Source organism: Pseudochaenichthys georgianus, chromosome 3 (genome assembly GCF_902827115.2).
Source record: "Pseudochaenichthys georgianus chromosome 3, fPseGeo1.2, whole genome shotgun sequence".
In the NCBI taxonomy this organism is placed as follows: Eukaryota; Metazoa; Chordata; class Actinopteri; order Perciformes; family Channichthyidae; genus Pseudochaenichthys; species Pseudochaenichthys georgianus.
Genome location: NC_047505.1, coordinates 1,774,770 through 1,791,989, shown reverse-complemented (window position 1 = coordinate 1,791,989; position 17,220 = coordinate 1,774,770). Strand labels below are relative to the sequence as shown.

The following is a 17,220-nucleotide window of genomic DNA, read 5'->3' as shown; positions in this document are numbered from 1 at the left end:
TAAGGAAGTAGTGTAATTCATATACCGATAGCAGCACCGTTTGTCCAGCGGCTTAACGGTATACCAATACCGTCCAATCAGGTACCGGTACTGACTTAGTACCGGTTCTCGATACCCATCCTTAGTTATGATAAAACTTTTTTTATTTGCTTAAGGTTTGTTGACACTATGTATTTCCATCATTATTTATAATATTTGACTTAGAGATTTATATAATCCTCAGGATGAGTCCTAATAACTTTGGCGATCCCTTATTATATGTACTTTATGTACACTACTAGCAAATGTTAGCATGCTATGCTAACATTCGTAACTAGGATATTGATGGTGTGTATGAATCATTAACATCAGTTGCTAATGTTAATGATAGCATGTTGCTATGCTATCTACCTGGCTTGTTTCCATTACAGTTCCTCTTCCTGTAATAACTCCTTAGTCTTTAAACTATGTTTACTATCCCCCACTTCATTTGACTCTCAAATGTATCCATTGTATAACCCTTAAATCGAATACAATTTTCAAGATTTGCAGCTCACTATAAACGGTTATTTTATGTTATTCCTGAATGCCTAACCTCTGACATCATTACACTGTGTTTTTACCATGTGTTGCCATCTTTGTTGACAGTCTGCCCAGCAGGAATAATGGTGTCTTTATCATAGCAGGGACATAGTTCTCTGGACACACACTGGCTCTCCTCGGTCATGTAGGTTCCCTCTGTACAGCCGCAGCCGTCCACATTGGTGAAGCTGCTCTGGCAGGAGTAGTCGGTCTGGCTGAGGGAGCGGCAGGTGCGCTGGCAGCAGGTCATGTTGTAGTCATACACAGTTGTTCCTGGACACGATTCACTGAATTTTCCTAGTATGAGAGATACGATTTGAGAAGTAGCAAAATAGTATATGTTTAATTAAATACATTTTCCATCCCGGTTAATTATTTGTTGACGTCGATAGGGTGCACTCACCACAGATGGTGTTCCTCCAGCCTCTAAAATGGATACCTGCAGCTGCACAGGCATAAACATAGGTGGAGACTGCGGCACACATGCTTTCCTCACTGTTCTCACAGTTACAGCTGTCATATATGCAGTTCTGGGAGGAGACACAGTCAACATTGACATTTAACAGTAGATTAGTTTAGTTGTTTAGTTTTTTGTCATTACATCTTTTTGTGTGCAGACCTACATCTTTGTACATGCTGGGGCTAATTAAGGAATGGCAGGAAGCAAACAGTCCCTGGGGATCGTCGAGTTTGGAGCACCAGTACTTGGCATAACTCTCTGAGAGACAGAAACATACAGAAATTAACAAAACACCACATGCCCTGAACATTTCATGATGAACTCTGAAAAGTGGCATGGTATGCTTTCACATGGTATGACCATCTACATTACACCTTATGAGGTGTCAAAGACACAAGGCTAGCTCTACCTTTGTTGATGCTTTGGCGACAGGGGTGTCCAAATCCTGCTACAATGTCGGGGCACTTGGCTCTAGTTTTCCACGAGTTGCCAAAGGCTGGAGAAGTAGCCTCCACCAGCCCACTAATCACCTTGAAGTCATCACTCATTATGTTGTTGAAGTTCCCACACAAACCTGTGGGGTGAGGTGATACATTATTTCACAGAAACCTTACATGACATGTGAATTATTATTATGAACAGAAACATATTAGAACCAGTAATCTAACGTAATACTATGCTGAAATCATAATGTCAAATCAAATGTCTATCCAGACACTGAAACAATAATGTAGGCCATACCAGAGGTGGTTCCTTTCAGAGAAGAGTCAGCGAAGATGAAGACCTGCATCACCGGGGACAGCTGGACCATTACTTGAATGCCCACCTTGATGTCCAAGAAGATGAAGAAGGAGGACGGACTGAAGGCGCTCAGCATCGCTGCGGCAGGCAGAACACACAGGTGTCAGTATTCTGCTATAATTCTCTTCTCATGTTCATATTCTCTTCATTTATCTTCATCTTCCGCATTAATACAAATTCAACACTCTTATAACTTGCAACTAACAACTCTGAAGTTTGTATTTAAATAAATAAATAAACATGTACAGCTGTCTCTTAATTATTGTGTGTTCAGTAACTCACGTGTAAACAGTGGAAGCATAGAGGCAATCTGGTTCACATAGACCTGCCCGCTAGACGTCATTTTAATAACCTGAGAGTTTGTGGAGCGAGACACAGAGTATGAAACAGGAGTCCAACAATCATCGCATCTTTTGTGTGTGTGTTTAGAGGAGACACTCGTTTGTCCTCCTTGTAAGATCATCTCTATTTGTAGGGTTGATAATAAATAGATACAAAGTACACAATAATAACAAGAAATACAAAAATAAGCTATGTGCAAGTATACATTATCCTAACCCTTAGAGCAGGGGTGTCAAATACACAGTGGGCCAAAATAATAAAATGGGTACTAGTGGAGGGCCGGACTGGTTCAGTGTTTATTGCAGAACTTATTGAAATTAACTTATTGCACATATTAAACCTGGAACTAACAAAGCTTAAATGATTGCCTATAAAAACAACATTAAACATTAAATAATCAGCTGCATTCATTTCTTATGGCTCTATCTGCAGCTTTTCTGAGTCATTTCTTATGATTACATTTTCCCACAGGCCGACAACAGCTTCAACAAAACTATTTCCCTCAAAGAGAAAACCAAACATGCCCTGCTGTCGTGAGAGAAAGTGCAGAAGGAAGCATCCATGTAAACTCATCTTATCAGTGTGCTGCTCTGTGATGCTAGCTCAGATACTTGGTATCTTATCTTGGGTACAAGTTCAAACGAAATTCCATAGGAAATGCATGCAGGTCATTTTTGACCCACTTATGGAAGCTTGGGGTAGTAATACAACAACTACAATTTCTTAAAATGTAAATTTAAAATTTGAATGGCATGATAACCAAAACATGTGTTTTGAGGAATAGCTGGAATATGAAATAATACAAAAATGTAATTACAAAGATACTCTAAGAAAACCACCTCACCGGGTCAAAAAAGACCCACTTTTGCATCTAAGGGTTAAGAGTTGTAGTCTTACAAATGATCGGCTTCCAGCAATGTCAGATTAATATGTTTTATTTTACTGCTATTGAGCAATACGATTTTCTCATGAGTAATCTTCTTCTATAGTGGTAGGTTAAACCTCTGAAATACCGATGTGAGCTTGAGTGTGTGTGTGTGTGTGTGTGTGTGTGTGTGTGTGTGTGTGTGTGTGTGTGCGTGTGTGTGTGTGTGTGGACTAGCATTACTATACTTGTGAGGACCTACATATGTTTACATAGTCAAGTGTGGGGACTCGCCTCCCTTATGGGGACAAATTGGAGGTCCCCATAAGGGGAATCATTCATTTTAGGGTGAAGACTTGGTTAGGTTTAGGATTAGGGTTAGGGTAAGGGTTAGGTTAAGGGTTAAGGGTTAGGGTTAGGCATGTGTTGGTTATGGTTAAGGTTAGGATAAGTCTCTAGGAAATGCATGTCAGTCAATGTAATGTCCCCTGAAGTGATGTATACATGGTGTGTGTGTGTGTGTGTGTGTGTGTGTGTGTGTGCGTGTGTGTGTGCGTGTGTGTGTGTGTGTGTGTGTGTGTGTGTGTGTGTGTCTGTCTGTGCATGGCTTACCACAGAACTTCTGTCTAAGCTCACAGTTACAGCTCTCAGGCAGGTCTGGCTGTCAGCCATGCCGCACTTGGCCAGATCCACCAGCACTGCAAACGAGTAGCCATTACTCTGCTGAAACACACACAAGGGCGACACTTGAAATTAATTATGACGGAAAGACTGAAATGGAGGACAGTACAATAAATAGACACAACATACTCAGACGTTGCTGTAAATAGGAAAACAAGGAGTGTTGCAGTTGAGGATGTGTGTGTACTACCTTAGCCAGGACGTAGGAACAGTCCCCATGGAAGGTGTAGGCTTTGCCATCAAAGGTGTTGATGTGAGCCCCCCCCTCCAGAGAGCAGGTTCCTGGACAGTTCTCCTCTGTACAACTCCACTGTCCACTCTCACACACACTGTCAACACACACACACACGCACGCACGCACGCACGCACGCGCGCACACACACACACACACACACACACACACACACACACACACACACACACACACACACACACACACACACACACACACACACACACACACACACACACACACACACACACACACACACACACACACACACACACACACACACACACACACACACACACACACACACACACACACACACACACACACACACACACACACACACACACACACACAGAGAGCAGTAGAATCAGTGTTCTAGTTACCTTTGTTAAAAGAAGCCTATACTGTATGACAATTTGGGGTAACTTATTAAAATGGCATTACTGCATGAATAATGCTGCAATGCTTTGAAACAAACCTGTTACATTTAGAGAAGTATTTTGTATTGGCTTGACTGCATGGTCGGTGGTTAGAACATGTTTTTGCAGAAGGAAAGATGTCATGATAGACTATTGTATGTGCCCATTAAGAACATCAAGTGTGGAGCTGCATTGGATCAGATCTGTAATAGTAGGAACTATTGCTTATGCAGTAAAGCTGCCTACCAATTGTGATGTTGCTACTCTGACATGTTTGGGTGTTACACACATGCAGAGCATACAGGCATGAGATGTAAGGTGTTCGCGTTTGCTACCCACCGCGGTAGGAACAAGGTATTCTGTAGTCTTCCTGTGATACAAAGAGGAGAATCGAACAAGTTCGACCTGTTGCCGGTCTGAAGCATAACTCTAATGACTTCACTAAAGGTCTCACTCCCTGACAAAGGAGCTAACATGGCTTTTTCAATGCTAACAGCACCAGGGTAAATGAAGAGATTTAGATTAGACTATATGTAGGTCAATTACAATATGTATGGATATCATATGCCTGCAATCTGTAGTGATAACTAAAGATTTGAATGCTGTGGATTCAATGTCAATGCAATTAACTGCTTTTAATTGATTAAATATATAATAAACAAATAAAGCAAAACAACAACAGCGAGTGGACAGTGTTATATTTAGCCATTCATGTGACATATGTGTGGATTATACCAAAAGTCATTCAAGACATTAGCACTTGTGGGTATGCAATAACTGTCTCACTATACTCATCATAACAGATGAAATAACCTGGTAAAATATAAACAATAATTAAAAGGAGATCATTAAATGACTGTGTGAACAGCATGTTGAAGTTCTACATTTGGGACTTCAGAAAGCAGGTCAAAATGCAGTGCAGGTCACTCTTATTCAGGTGTATTCATGTTTTCATCTTACCAGGATCTACAGTTGTCTGAGTAGGACTCTCCTGACTTGTACAACTTGTTTTTATGCAGACACGGACACTGGTCTTGTGCAATACAGCCAGTTTTACTGATGTCATCAAAGACAGTTCCTGAGGGGAGATAATAATCATGTATTTCATGTTTTACGTCAGCACCAGGAATGATTGAGATACGTTGTGAATGAACAAAGCAGGTGTATACTGTAGTGTGCAATGTGTAGTCTACCGTTAGGGCAGGCGCAGCCACTCCTGTAGTCTCTGTTACAGGTCTGGCTGGCCTGAGGCGTGGAGCAGCTGTCAACACATGGACTGCTATACTCCGTGAACTCCATGTTGTTTGGACATGTCTTGGCTGTGGAGACAAAGACTTAAACATTGCTGTACCAGGACAATCAAGCCATGTTGCAGTCAACACAGCAACTGATGCAGAACATTCAAGTCAACTGCAAAAAAGCATCTCTCTTACGGCAAAACGCCGCATTCCTCCACTGTTCTGTCGTGCCCCCTGCATGGACACACTGTCTGGAGTACTCTGATATGGTTTTGCAGAGAGTAGTAGGTTCTTTTGAGTTGCACATATCATTCCTGCAGACTTTATTGAAGGAGTCCATGTCCAAAAGGTCTTTGCATCTTCTGAAAGGAGAACTGGAGAAGATCTGGTCACAGAGTTGCTGCAAAAAACAAAATCAATCAATGTGTTATAAAAATCCAAATATCTGTTTTTATCAAACTATAAACAGATACTTAGCTGCACTATCAACTCTGGCAGCCAAGAGTTGAGATACAAGTTGACCCCTTGTTGTGGGGAAAGCCTCTGGATGTTTGCACAGACTGGGCTGACAAAATCTTTCGCATTCAAAATGGTTAATGGCTGAATTTATATATATTATGATCTCATAGAGAATTAGTTTGTAGTCTGATGATTCACTCTTCCAAGCAAATCCAGAAACACAGGTTCACTGGTTCACACACCTTGCTTATCTTACACAATTACAATAAGCACGTAATAAATGGTGTAAAAGGACATATGTTCTGGTTCATATTAGTATTTAGTGTGGGACATGTCTCCATGCTTTAATGTTCAAACAGCTCTTTATTTTCCTCTTACGGCCCGTCTACACTACAGCGTCGACAGCGTCGAAAGCTCCAATCTGCTCCAATCTGCCCATTCACTTTCAATGGGGTGACGTCACGTAGCCGCGCTTTTTCGCCGAACTGAATTGCGAGACGCCGGAGTAGCCAGCGCCAGCCAATCAAATCCCGTTTCCCAAAATCTGACAGCTGAAGCCGTAGCCAATCAAACCGCGTCTAAGCTGGGAGAGATATCCCGCCGTTCATTTCTATATTTCAAAAAAAGTCGGAGGAGAAACTAACTATCGCCGTAGCAAATCACCCGGTTTTGTATGACCAGACCCTCTTCACCTACCGGGATACAAACCGGAGGAACCAGGCATGGAGGGAGGTGGCAGAGACAGTGGGGGAAACTGGTAGGTTTTCGCCTGTTTGGGGAGTTTATATATATATTGCTCGCATAAAATCCCCGGGGGTTTTTGCTTTGTATGTCGGGGGCGGGAGATTCATGTGATTGGTTGTTGGTCGTGTTGCTTGAATAAAATCCCCAAGCTCCAGACACGCCCAGCTCCAAGCTATTTTTGGAGCTGTAGTGTGGACGCTCCGTTACGCAACACGACCAACAACCAATCACATGAATCTCCCGCCCCCGACATACAAAGCAAAAACCCCCAGGGATTTTATGCGAGCAATATATATATAAACTCCCCAAACAGGCGAAAACCTACCAGTTTCCCCCACTGTCTCTGCCACCTCCCTCCATGCCTGGTTCCTCCGGTTTGTATCCCGGTAGGTGAAGAGGGTCTGGTCATACAAAACCGGGTGATTTGCTACGGCGATAGTTAGTTTCTCCTCCGACTTTTTTTTAAATATAGAAATGAACGGCGGGACATCTCTCCCAGCTTAGACGCGGTTTGATTGGCTAGCGCTTGAGCTGTCAGATTTTCAGAAACGGGATTTGATTGGCTGGCGCTGGCTACTCCGGCGTCTCAGGCGACAGAAGTTGAACATTGTTCAACTTCTGTCGCCTGAGACGCCTGAGACGGACCGCTCTGCTACCCACAATTCAGTTCGGCGAAAAAGCGCGGCTACGTGACGTCACCCCATTGAAAGTGAATGGGCAGATTGGAGCAGATTGGAGCTTTCGACGCTGTAGTGTAGACGGGCCGTTACTGCCTGTGCTGCAGCACCTCTTTTCATTTGATTGGTTAACTTGGGTTTTGAACCATGGCCATGCCTCAACCACACCTCTGACCCCTCTGCTTTCACCTGGTCTTTGTCTCAGATGTCACCACAGACAGACCATCCCGAAACGTACATTCACAGTTCAAAAATTCGACAAAGGCTGAAGTTCATATTTTGAAAGAATCCACTCACCACGGCTCCTTAATGGCAAACTGACCCAACAGATTCAGACACTTTTTTTGAAACCAGTCATCCTCCAGGCATGACACATAACAAACAACAGCATAGACCCAGTGGAGACGCTCAGCGGTCAGAACAAAGGCCCACGCGTGGGCATCTCCACTCAAGACAATCTCTCCCGATGGGTTCCATCACAGGCCCTCCACCGCCTCTACGGCCACAGCCTGCTCACGCAGGGGGGGTTGGGGTGGCATTTTGTACTTCCCTAATGCCTCCACCCTTTGTCTGTCTCTTAGATAATCTCAGTTTTTTGGTTTGTAATAAATGCTGAGAATAAAAGAGTCACCGGGGTCAGGCAAACTGTTCTAAAAACCCTGCAGATACACCATTCCAGGGGGTCCAGCCTGGTCTTCAATGCAGGTGTTTAAAGTGAAAGGTGGGTATCACTCGTGTTGGGAGAAAAAAACCCTTCTGTCTTCCCAACATTCTTGACTCCGTCTTATTGGCGGGCTGTTCCAGCTCAAATGGTGGTGGTATGGTCCTTTCTTGTGAAACAAATCTAAATGCAATCTTAAAGGTCCCATGTCATGGCCATTTCTACTGTTCCTAATTCCATTGTTGAGGTCTACTAGAATAGATTTACATTGTTCAATGTTCCAAACTCACATTGGGTTCTCATACAGCATCTCTGTATAGTATGTGTATTCACTCTCTGCCCTACACAGAGGACAGAGAGCTCCTGCCCCCCCTCCCTATGAGCCCAGTGGCCGTCTGCGAGACAGCGAGACACAGCTAAACCCAGCCAGAAACCAGCCTGAGCACAAACACACACCTGCAGCCTGGCTGTGAGTCTGTGTGTGTGCTCACACACAGACTCACAGCCTCGCCGCGTCCCTCCGTGTCAAGGAGGAGAAATCGGCGGAGCTGCAGCTGAGAAAAGATTGAGTGTGTGTGTGTGTGTGTGTGAGGAAGTAACGGCTCCGAGGACGTAACGTAACGGCTCCACGGATTGGTCCATTTGGACCAATGGGTCCATTTGGGTATGGACACATCACTGTACCCAGGAAGAAAACAATGGAAAAGGAGAAATGTCCAACGAGGCGTTCTGGGGCAGCATAGACAGGTCTTTTTTGTGTCAGAGTTTTACAGGGTGTACTTTGAGGGTTTGTGACTCTGCAGACCGTTTACATGCAGAAAAAGCTACATAACAAAAAGGGGACGGGTAATCACCGGAAAAGCATGACATGGGACCTTTAATGTTACATTCTGGGCCATTTTTCAAGCTTGGCATTGATAGTATAGTATAGGGCAGTGGTTCTCAAATGGGGGTACGCGGACCCCTAGGGGTACGTTGGAGTACTGCAGGGGGTATGTGAGATTTATTTTATGATAATGAAAAAACAATATTCAAAAAAATAGATAAATATAGCAATTTTAGGAAAAGTAAGGAAGTATGAGCAGTGTGGGTTTTATATTAACAGAGTTACACATATTTCAAAACGCGAAGTGTAATAACTGCAGTTTGCCTCCCTGTCAGAATGACAAAGATCCTCAGTGAAGCTCAAGCCCATGTTTCACTACATTGTAAGTACAACTTATTAAAAAGATCAGTTCAATGCAGCTAATGTCATCTTAGTGTTATTGCATGATGTTACAATTGGTTTGCCATTAATTTAGTGATGGATTGTAAACATTTGAAATGTAGCATTTAAGTGTTTCTCAGTTACAAGGTTGTTGTTTTAATAAATCAGACTCTGATGGTGCAGCGCTGTACTGTACCTCTTTATAGGCATTTCTTCCCTAACAAATAGTTGTTGCGCTGATCAGGGGGTACTTGGCTGCATTTTTTTTCAAAGGGGGTACATTATTGAAAAAAGTTTGAGAACCACTGGTATAGAGAATCTGATCCCTCTAACAAATGACTTCATGAGATGTTAAGGGAACTAGTTTGGAGTGAGGAGTTACCTTATCGTCACAGCTCTGGACTGTGGTGGTTGCGGGCTCCTCACAACGCTCTGTTGGCCCATCCTCCTTGTAGGTGTCGGCAAAGTCGCTCACGGACAGCTGAGCGCCTACAGACAATCACACATTATGGACAGCACTTTGATGTAAATAAATACTTGGAACACAGTTTGTACCCCTCATAAAGCAGGGAGGGGTTTTATTCCTTAGTCACACGGTAGCATGAAAGCAGCATCAGCTAAAGCTTCAAGAGAAATGTGCACAGGCTGCACCTTTGCTACAGATGTCTCTTGTCCGTTAGGAATGCTATTTGATGGTGATTTATAAATAAATTAAGTTAATAAATTAAGTAAATGTTCATTTTAAATAAAAAATATTGATTCTATCCATCATTGGAAGAAAAGGCCTAATTATATTCAGTGTGATTATGAAACATTTAACGAGACACAGGATTGAGCTAGTGCAGGCCTGATCCCACGTTGAGTACAGTGAGAACAATCTTACCATTTTTCATCAGATCATTGGGCACGCCGTCAAAGTTTCCACAGAGTCCACATATCTTGTTCTGGTATTTCTCATCAATTTCAATCTGTGAACATGGACGAAATATAGAGAAGTAATTGGTGAAACACAAGTTATAAATGAGTCATTCATTATTCAAAGCAGGCTTTTAAGATGAAGCAAAATACTATTATAACATATTTTGACATACCAAATAACTTTTCCTATGTAATCCATATAAGATGTTGTGCTCTGTTAACTCTCTGGCATTGCTACGGTAGGAGAGTAACGTTTTGCTTTCCAAGCTGGTGCTTGACCTGTCATTTGCAAAATGCACTCTTTTATATTCACATTGTGCATATTCATATTGTTGGCTTATCTCTAGGACATAGCCTGCCACACACATTCCCTAAGTGACTCACTGCTGAACTCATCCAATATTTGAGTTAAGGCTTGGATGGCATCAGATTTATATAATATGTCGCGAGCCAAATACAACATGCTCACAAGCAAAGCTTACTGGTGACCAAAGGTTATTGGAAAGCATAAACAGTTTATTCTGTGTACTTTCAAACATGACATTAATCACATTAACTCATCCCATATACATGTATATGGCCAAGCTTTAGAAACAACAATAGCTAATACTATGCCACTTAGTCCAACTTCTGAAATGATTTTTGATTTTGGCACTGAATTCTTTCACAGCTATCAAAACCACACACATTGGGAAACTTGAAATAAGGGATGCGGGTTTTGAGAGCAATACTAAGTTCTTGTCTTTATTTTCAAATAAATTGCCTTATAATGGTACCTTTAAATGCCATAGCTGAGCAGCTATCATTCTTTCAGATTGGGAGGGTATTAAAGTGGTACAGTGCCGGTAACTAGAAGGCTTAATATATTGAGAGGAAAGAAAGTGTATCAATTGAATCGCTAAATAAAAGTGTTGAAATGGATCAGCACCAACTCTATATTTAAATAGTTGTACTTAACTGTGTCAAGTATGTTTGCCTTTCGTCACACGCCACTATTAATATGAGTGAACTCCTGCTCCCCACTAATCTTGTTTATTCTTCATCAACCTTTTCAGGGGTTGTGATTTCTTGGAGGAACAAGCTCTTTCAAAGTGTGGCGATAAACAAAATAGCTTGTAAGATAGGTTTATTGTTTTTGTTCGATCGTTTGAGCCTTTTCTTATGAGTTGTTGCTTTTATTAAAGAAATAAATAATATGAGCCTTATCCTTTAAGAATAATTGTGTTTCTTTGTTTTCATATGCATTCCAAGCATGTGCACAAACTGGGTTTTTCTAAGGTATATGTGTGAGAAATTAAGAGTGATTTTATATGTCAATACAGCTGAACACAGAACTGGACAGAAGTGTGTGCTACATACGTCCAGGGAGTCGTCCAGGTTCCAGGTCACTGTAATTCCCTGCTTAGCTTCCACAATGATATCAAAATCCATCCGCATGACGCTCACGCCGAATGTGACATGTGGCAGAGACACCCTGCAGAGAGTAAGTGTACACATATGAACACATATGTAACATCTGGAAACTGTCTCACTGCCATTTGCAGGTTGCATAAAGTTTCTGACTAATCAAAGCTGTGTTCAGGAAATATCTGCATTCAAGGATTACTGATCTATTACTGATAGATTGATAGAATGATTATGATGATGATTATAATATCTTTCATGTAACCAACTTAGGTGAAAAACAACAAAGTACAAAACCAACTAATAACCCAAGATTGACAAAGTCTGACTTAATTATAGTCTTTAAAATGTCAAGTGGTGCTTTTTCATTTTTCTGCATGCAAAACCTCGCACTAGTTATTTATATTAAGCTTTTATCACATTGAGTAATTTTCTACCCATTGCGGATTTTAGTAAAGATGCATCTCCAAGTTGTTCTCCATTGTAGTTAAAGGAACTTTATCTCTGAACTTGATCTGCTTGCTAAGTATCTACAACATTGGGAAAGTCATTTAAATACGGTTTGCAGTAAAGCAGTCTGAAGTCATTTGTTGTGAAGGAACCTGAAGAATCTTTACTCGATGTTGGATTTTTATAAAGCTTTCAAGCAGTTATCACATTCCTGCGATTGCCCTGCGAATGGAGTTTTCAGAAGGAGAAAGGAGTTAGCTATGTCCGTGACCACTGCAGAACCTCCATCCACAGAGGCAGACCGAGATCCAAAGATAGCTACTCCTGCTTCCATAGCGTTGCACTGAATGTAAATGTCTAATCACGGAAACATTCCCAACATTATCAACACAGTCTCAGGCTGAAAGAAGAACAAACGAGTTTTCCTTTTTTGGAAGTGTTTCCTTGTACGATGTGAGGGTCTAAGGACAGAGGATGTCGTATTGTCATACTGATAGTCTGTAAAAAAAGTCCACTGAGACAAATGTAACATTTGTGATATTGGGCTATATAAATAAACATTGATTGATCGATGAGGTAAAATGTCTCAGGGAAACATGTGGTGGACTGATCTGGACTGGACTTACGTCTTGCCATCGACTATCACTGAGCTTTTGGCCAGCTCCACCACAGAGCCTTCAAGCGTCATGATAATTGTGCTAATGGTGGGGATGTCATCGATGACTGTGCGCCTCATTTGGAGGTTTAACTCTTTGTAGCTGTTATTACACTCGAAGACCAAGACATGGTTACAGTTGGAGGCCAGCTGGAAGAAATCTCCATCAAAGGTCTTCCATTGGTAATGGCCCCAAGTCGTGCACACTCGGCCGATCTTATTTTCGTTAGCTGAAACGAGATTAACATCAGAACATCTTTTTAACTGATATGAAAGGGTGTGCAAAAACCTAAAGCATGTACACAGTTAACTCAGGCTCCCTGTCAGAAGAGAAGGAATTATGTGTACTGTAGTAAAGAGAAGACATTTTCATTGAAATGTTTCCCACAACAAAAGCAGTGTATCAGCTGGTTTAGTTCTTCACTGAATATTGAAGTCTGATGATGCTTCCAATGAGCAAACAGGGACATGTCCTCTGATTGGACCCTATTATCCTAGATTAGTATTGGCCATCTGCTCGGTCTGATGGGCAGTTGGACCAGTACTCTAAGACATATTTTAGTGCTATTGGTGGCACTTTAAACTGTGACTGTTTATTAGATTGTAGCGTCTTTTTGGCCTTTTAACTGTAGAATAGTTTTTATGAGATATTTGTTTTGTAGATCTGAAGTTTAGCACACTTTGTCAATACAATATTTTGTCCACACAGACTTATTCATTTGAATGGTTTTGCTATTTTATACTGTCACTGTCATTTTGGAATGAGCCTTGTTTTCATTTGCTGTAGCCTAATTTTGGGGGTACAATTTATTTTTAAATATATACTAATATAAGTAAACTAATGTATGTAATGTAATGTATATATTACATTTGTATAGTCTCACTCGTGTTTTTGTGACTGGTCTATAAAATGCCTAAAAATACATTTTAAACAGGTATGTAAGAAATGGTGAGATGCAATGTTAATAATCATATGCTGCCTATAAGAAGTACAAAATATATAGTATATTAATGCTTGGGTGAACTAAACCCAACATGCCATAGACTAACAATCAAATGGATAGGTAATAATCACATAAACTCAAACTCATCAAAATTCAAAATCTTTGGAGCTGGCTGTTGAAACATGACATTAGCCTGTGTTTGGTATGATGATGGGTAATCTGTAATCAACTGGTTCTGCAATGAAAGCCAAAGTAAGACAATTATGTTATGTAATGTATTTGTAGTTTATTTTTATATTTTACAGACAAATAAAAGTAAAATATAAAAATATATTGAGTACGTCATATTTCCTTAATCATAAACCAAACTACATTTCTGTTAACGTCCAGTTTTCCGCTCTGTGACCTTGTCCAATCATCTGTTAGTCTATCTATAATATCTATCTGTAATAGTGTGAATCTGTAAGCATTTCCCAGGTCCCCACTCACCTATCTGAGAGACTGAGCCGACAATCAGCATCAGGAAGATGATCCATGATCCTATGGTCCCCATCTTTGCTCCTGAGGACTGAACCACTGTGACACTACTCACCTGGAGGGCAAATCCCTTTATAACCATGAGCTCAGAGAGAAAGAGAGTTAGGCAGCCCCACTATTTGTCCCTCCTTCACTCTAAATGTCTTAAGAGAGGTTGGTATTTGCATATGGAATTAATATCTTTGAGTACACACAAGGTCGCTATTTGTTTGCTCAGCAAACATATCATTACCTCTATCACTGCACTTGATCCGTTTACAGGCCTCCGCTGAACCACAGACCCTTCAACTAGTATGGATCGAGATCAGCTGCCTAGCTGTCTTGGTGCTGTCTTGTCGTGTAAGGTCCATGACCTTACTTATGTGAACCCTGTGGAGCACTTCAGCAAACTTGAATTTATCACACGTTCTTTTATTATTACTGGAAAAACAGTGGTGGAATGTTATAAATACATATGTAAGTAGTTTAATTGGGTTACAAACCCTTGGGCAATAAGTGCACTTGGCAGATGCTTAAAATTAAAACAGTTCAAACAGGTAAGGCATATTTTGCTCAGGTACATGGGCTCATCATTGTAGTTGCTAGTAAACCCCCAACAGAATGATGGTTTACCCTGATAAGCCCTGAGCCTGTTTTTCAGGTTTCAGGCTCGGAAATGACATTCCCAGAACAAAGGACCATATCTTCACTTCTAAAAGGGGTAAATTAATCATATCATATAGAATCAATATAGATGTTTTTATTTTAAAGTAAATTCAGATTGAACATAGTAAAAAAAAAAATGATAGTTTCCGTCCAAAAGAAACCCATTACTTATAGTGAAAACCACCCTTGAATGATGGGCGCTTTAGGAATCCAAACTGTAACCTATAATAGGTACCCTGTATCAAGATTGATGCAAAACAAGTTAAATGTGACCTTTTTAGACAGATTTAGTAAAAGAAAAACACTTCTGGGGTCGTTTGGGTGTATTTGCCATATCTCTGGAACCCATCGGTCCATTTTGGTGATTGACACCACTTTTGAACCTGTTAGAGCCAATCGAATCGAGGGTAAGTTCCTAATCCATCTAAACATTACCCATTGGTGAAGAGAGTGATGCGCAGCCAGCAAGCCCAAACCCGGAAGCTGGGTTACAGCTCTCACACACGCTATATGAAAACTCAGTTTTTGACAACATTTTTATGATAGATTATCAGTAATCATTTCAAAGTGACACAGAGACATTGAATTAACCTTCAGCAGCATTTGTATGCATTGTAATGCCATTGAACATAACTTTTGATCAGAAAAGTGAAGTTGTGTGTTGTCTTTCCTTGCCTTCTCTGCCGCGAGTTTTGGTCATGGAGTGATGATACTTATACCATTGGAATCTGTGGAATCTCAGCTTTCATATTATATCTTGTTTGTGCAGATCCGATGAAGTATACAATATTTCTACCGTGAGATATGTGCTAAGTGCGTTAGCACTCCTTTGCTTTTGAGACTATTGAGGCTCAAATGTGCACTAGTTAACTAGTGAGGTCCAAATTGTCCACTAGATACACTAGTACAATTGTTTTTACCTTACTAGCTAATTAGTTACGCACACTTTATCGCACTAGTTAACTAGTGAAGCCGATGTTTTTCTTACTAGTTAATTAGTGGAGGGCATTGTTTCTCACTAGTCAGGTTCTGTTATAAAGATGTTAGACTTTGGCCGTACATGTTACACATTTTTCTTACATGTAAGGCCTTTCCTTCAACTAGTTTGGCTTTGTTTGCACTAGTGAGCAACTGTATGCAACTAGTTAGATATTGATTCAATCAACATGTATGGCTTTGTCCTAAACTTGTGAAGAAAACCACAACTAGTGGGCTGAAAATATCCACTAGTTTAGGAAAAATCCATACATGTTGAATAAATACTCAAATGGCTTGCCATAATGACACATTCATAGTTTGTTAAATGTTAAGAAGCCCTCAGATGCTGTTTCTTGCAAGATGTTGGTAGGTAGGTAGATAGATAGATAGGCCCTGAAAATCTGCAGTCATTAAACCGCTCTTAAAAAAGAATAATCTAGATGCTTCAGTAAGAAACAGTTACAGGCCCATATCAAATCTCCCATTTCTAGGTTACATTTTTTACATGACATGTCATTTGTTGACGCTTTTATCCAAAGCGACTTACATAAATTCGGTACTGTGGACAATCCCTACAGGAGAAATTTGGGGTGAAGTGTCTTGCCTAGGGACACAACGACATGTTGACTGCAGTGGGACTCGAAACTTGCTATCCCCTGATTCGAAGTCCAGTACACTCTCCACTGAGCCACAGCCTCCTAGGTAAAATCATTGCAAAAGTTGTTTTTCAACAGTTGAGTGATTTCTTGAATGTAAATAGCTGTTTGGATGTGTTCCAGTCAGGCTTTCGTCCAAACCATAGCACTGAGACTGCTCTTGTTAAGGTCTTCAATGACATCCACTTAAACACAGACAGTGGCAGAACTTCAGTGTTAGTATTATTAGATCTCAGTGCTGCGTTTGACACTGTGGACCACAACATATTACTAGACCGACTAGAAAACCGGGTGGGACTTTTGGAAACAGTTCTACATTGGTTTGAATCCTACTTAACGGACAGAAACAACTTTGTTTCTATAGGTAAATACACATCTGAGTTGACAAATATGACATGTGGGGTTCCTCAAGGCTCCATCCTGGGGCCTCTACTCTCTACCACTGGCTCAGATAATAAAAAACCACAAAATAAGTTACCATAGCATCATCACAGCTGCTGCTCATCATCACAGCTGCTGCTCGTGCTCTGAAACTCACCTGAGGAACAGGTTACACGCCGTCAGCGCTGAGACGTGATCCACCTTTGCTGAGTTCCGGATGAGAGCCACGTTCAACCTCATCCACCACAGGGGACCCGAGTTCCACTAAAGGCACGTCGGGAAGGGTTTCAGGAGCCACTCCACAC

General features: G+C 41.1%; 1 protein-coding gene across 1 annotated transcript in view; it reads right to left on the bottom strand.

Annotated features, from left to right (window-relative positions):
* Positions 1 to 17,220, bottom strand: part of LOC117462350 (mucin-2-like) — a 32,124-nt gene that overhangs the window by 14,714 nt on the left and 190 nt on the right. Inside the window, exons 2-17 of the mRNA XM_071201747.1 lie at positions 17,073 to 17,179; positions 12,746 to 13,063; positions 11,625 to 11,739; positions 10,231 to 10,315; positions 9,730 to 9,836; positions 5,795 to 5,999; positions 5,555 to 5,680; positions 5,322 to 5,439; positions 3,901 to 4,039; positions 3,642 to 3,752; positions 2,105 to 2,174; positions 1,763 to 1,900; positions 1,431 to 1,595; positions 1,185 to 1,279; positions 965 to 1,091; positions 603 to 858 (exon numbers count right to left, since the gene is read on the bottom strand). Coding sequence (XP_071057848.1) covers positions 603 to 858; positions 965 to 1,091; positions 1,185 to 1,279; positions 1,431 to 1,595; positions 1,763 to 1,900; positions 2,105 to 2,174; positions 3,642 to 3,752; positions 3,901 to 4,039; positions 5,322 to 5,439; positions 5,555 to 5,680; positions 5,795 to 5,999; positions 9,730 to 9,836; positions 10,231 to 10,315; positions 11,625 to 11,739; positions 12,746 to 13,063; positions 17,073 to 17,179 — 2,282 coding nt within the window. The remainder of the gene's footprint in view (positions 1 to 602; positions 859 to 964; positions 1,092 to 1,184; positions 1,280 to 1,430; positions 1,596 to 1,762; positions 1,901 to 2,104; positions 2,175 to 3,641; positions 3,753 to 3,900; positions 4,040 to 5,321; positions 5,440 to 5,554; positions 5,681 to 5,794; positions 6,000 to 9,729; positions 9,837 to 10,230; positions 10,316 to 11,624; positions 11,740 to 12,745; positions 13,064 to 17,072; positions 17,180 to 17,220) is intronic.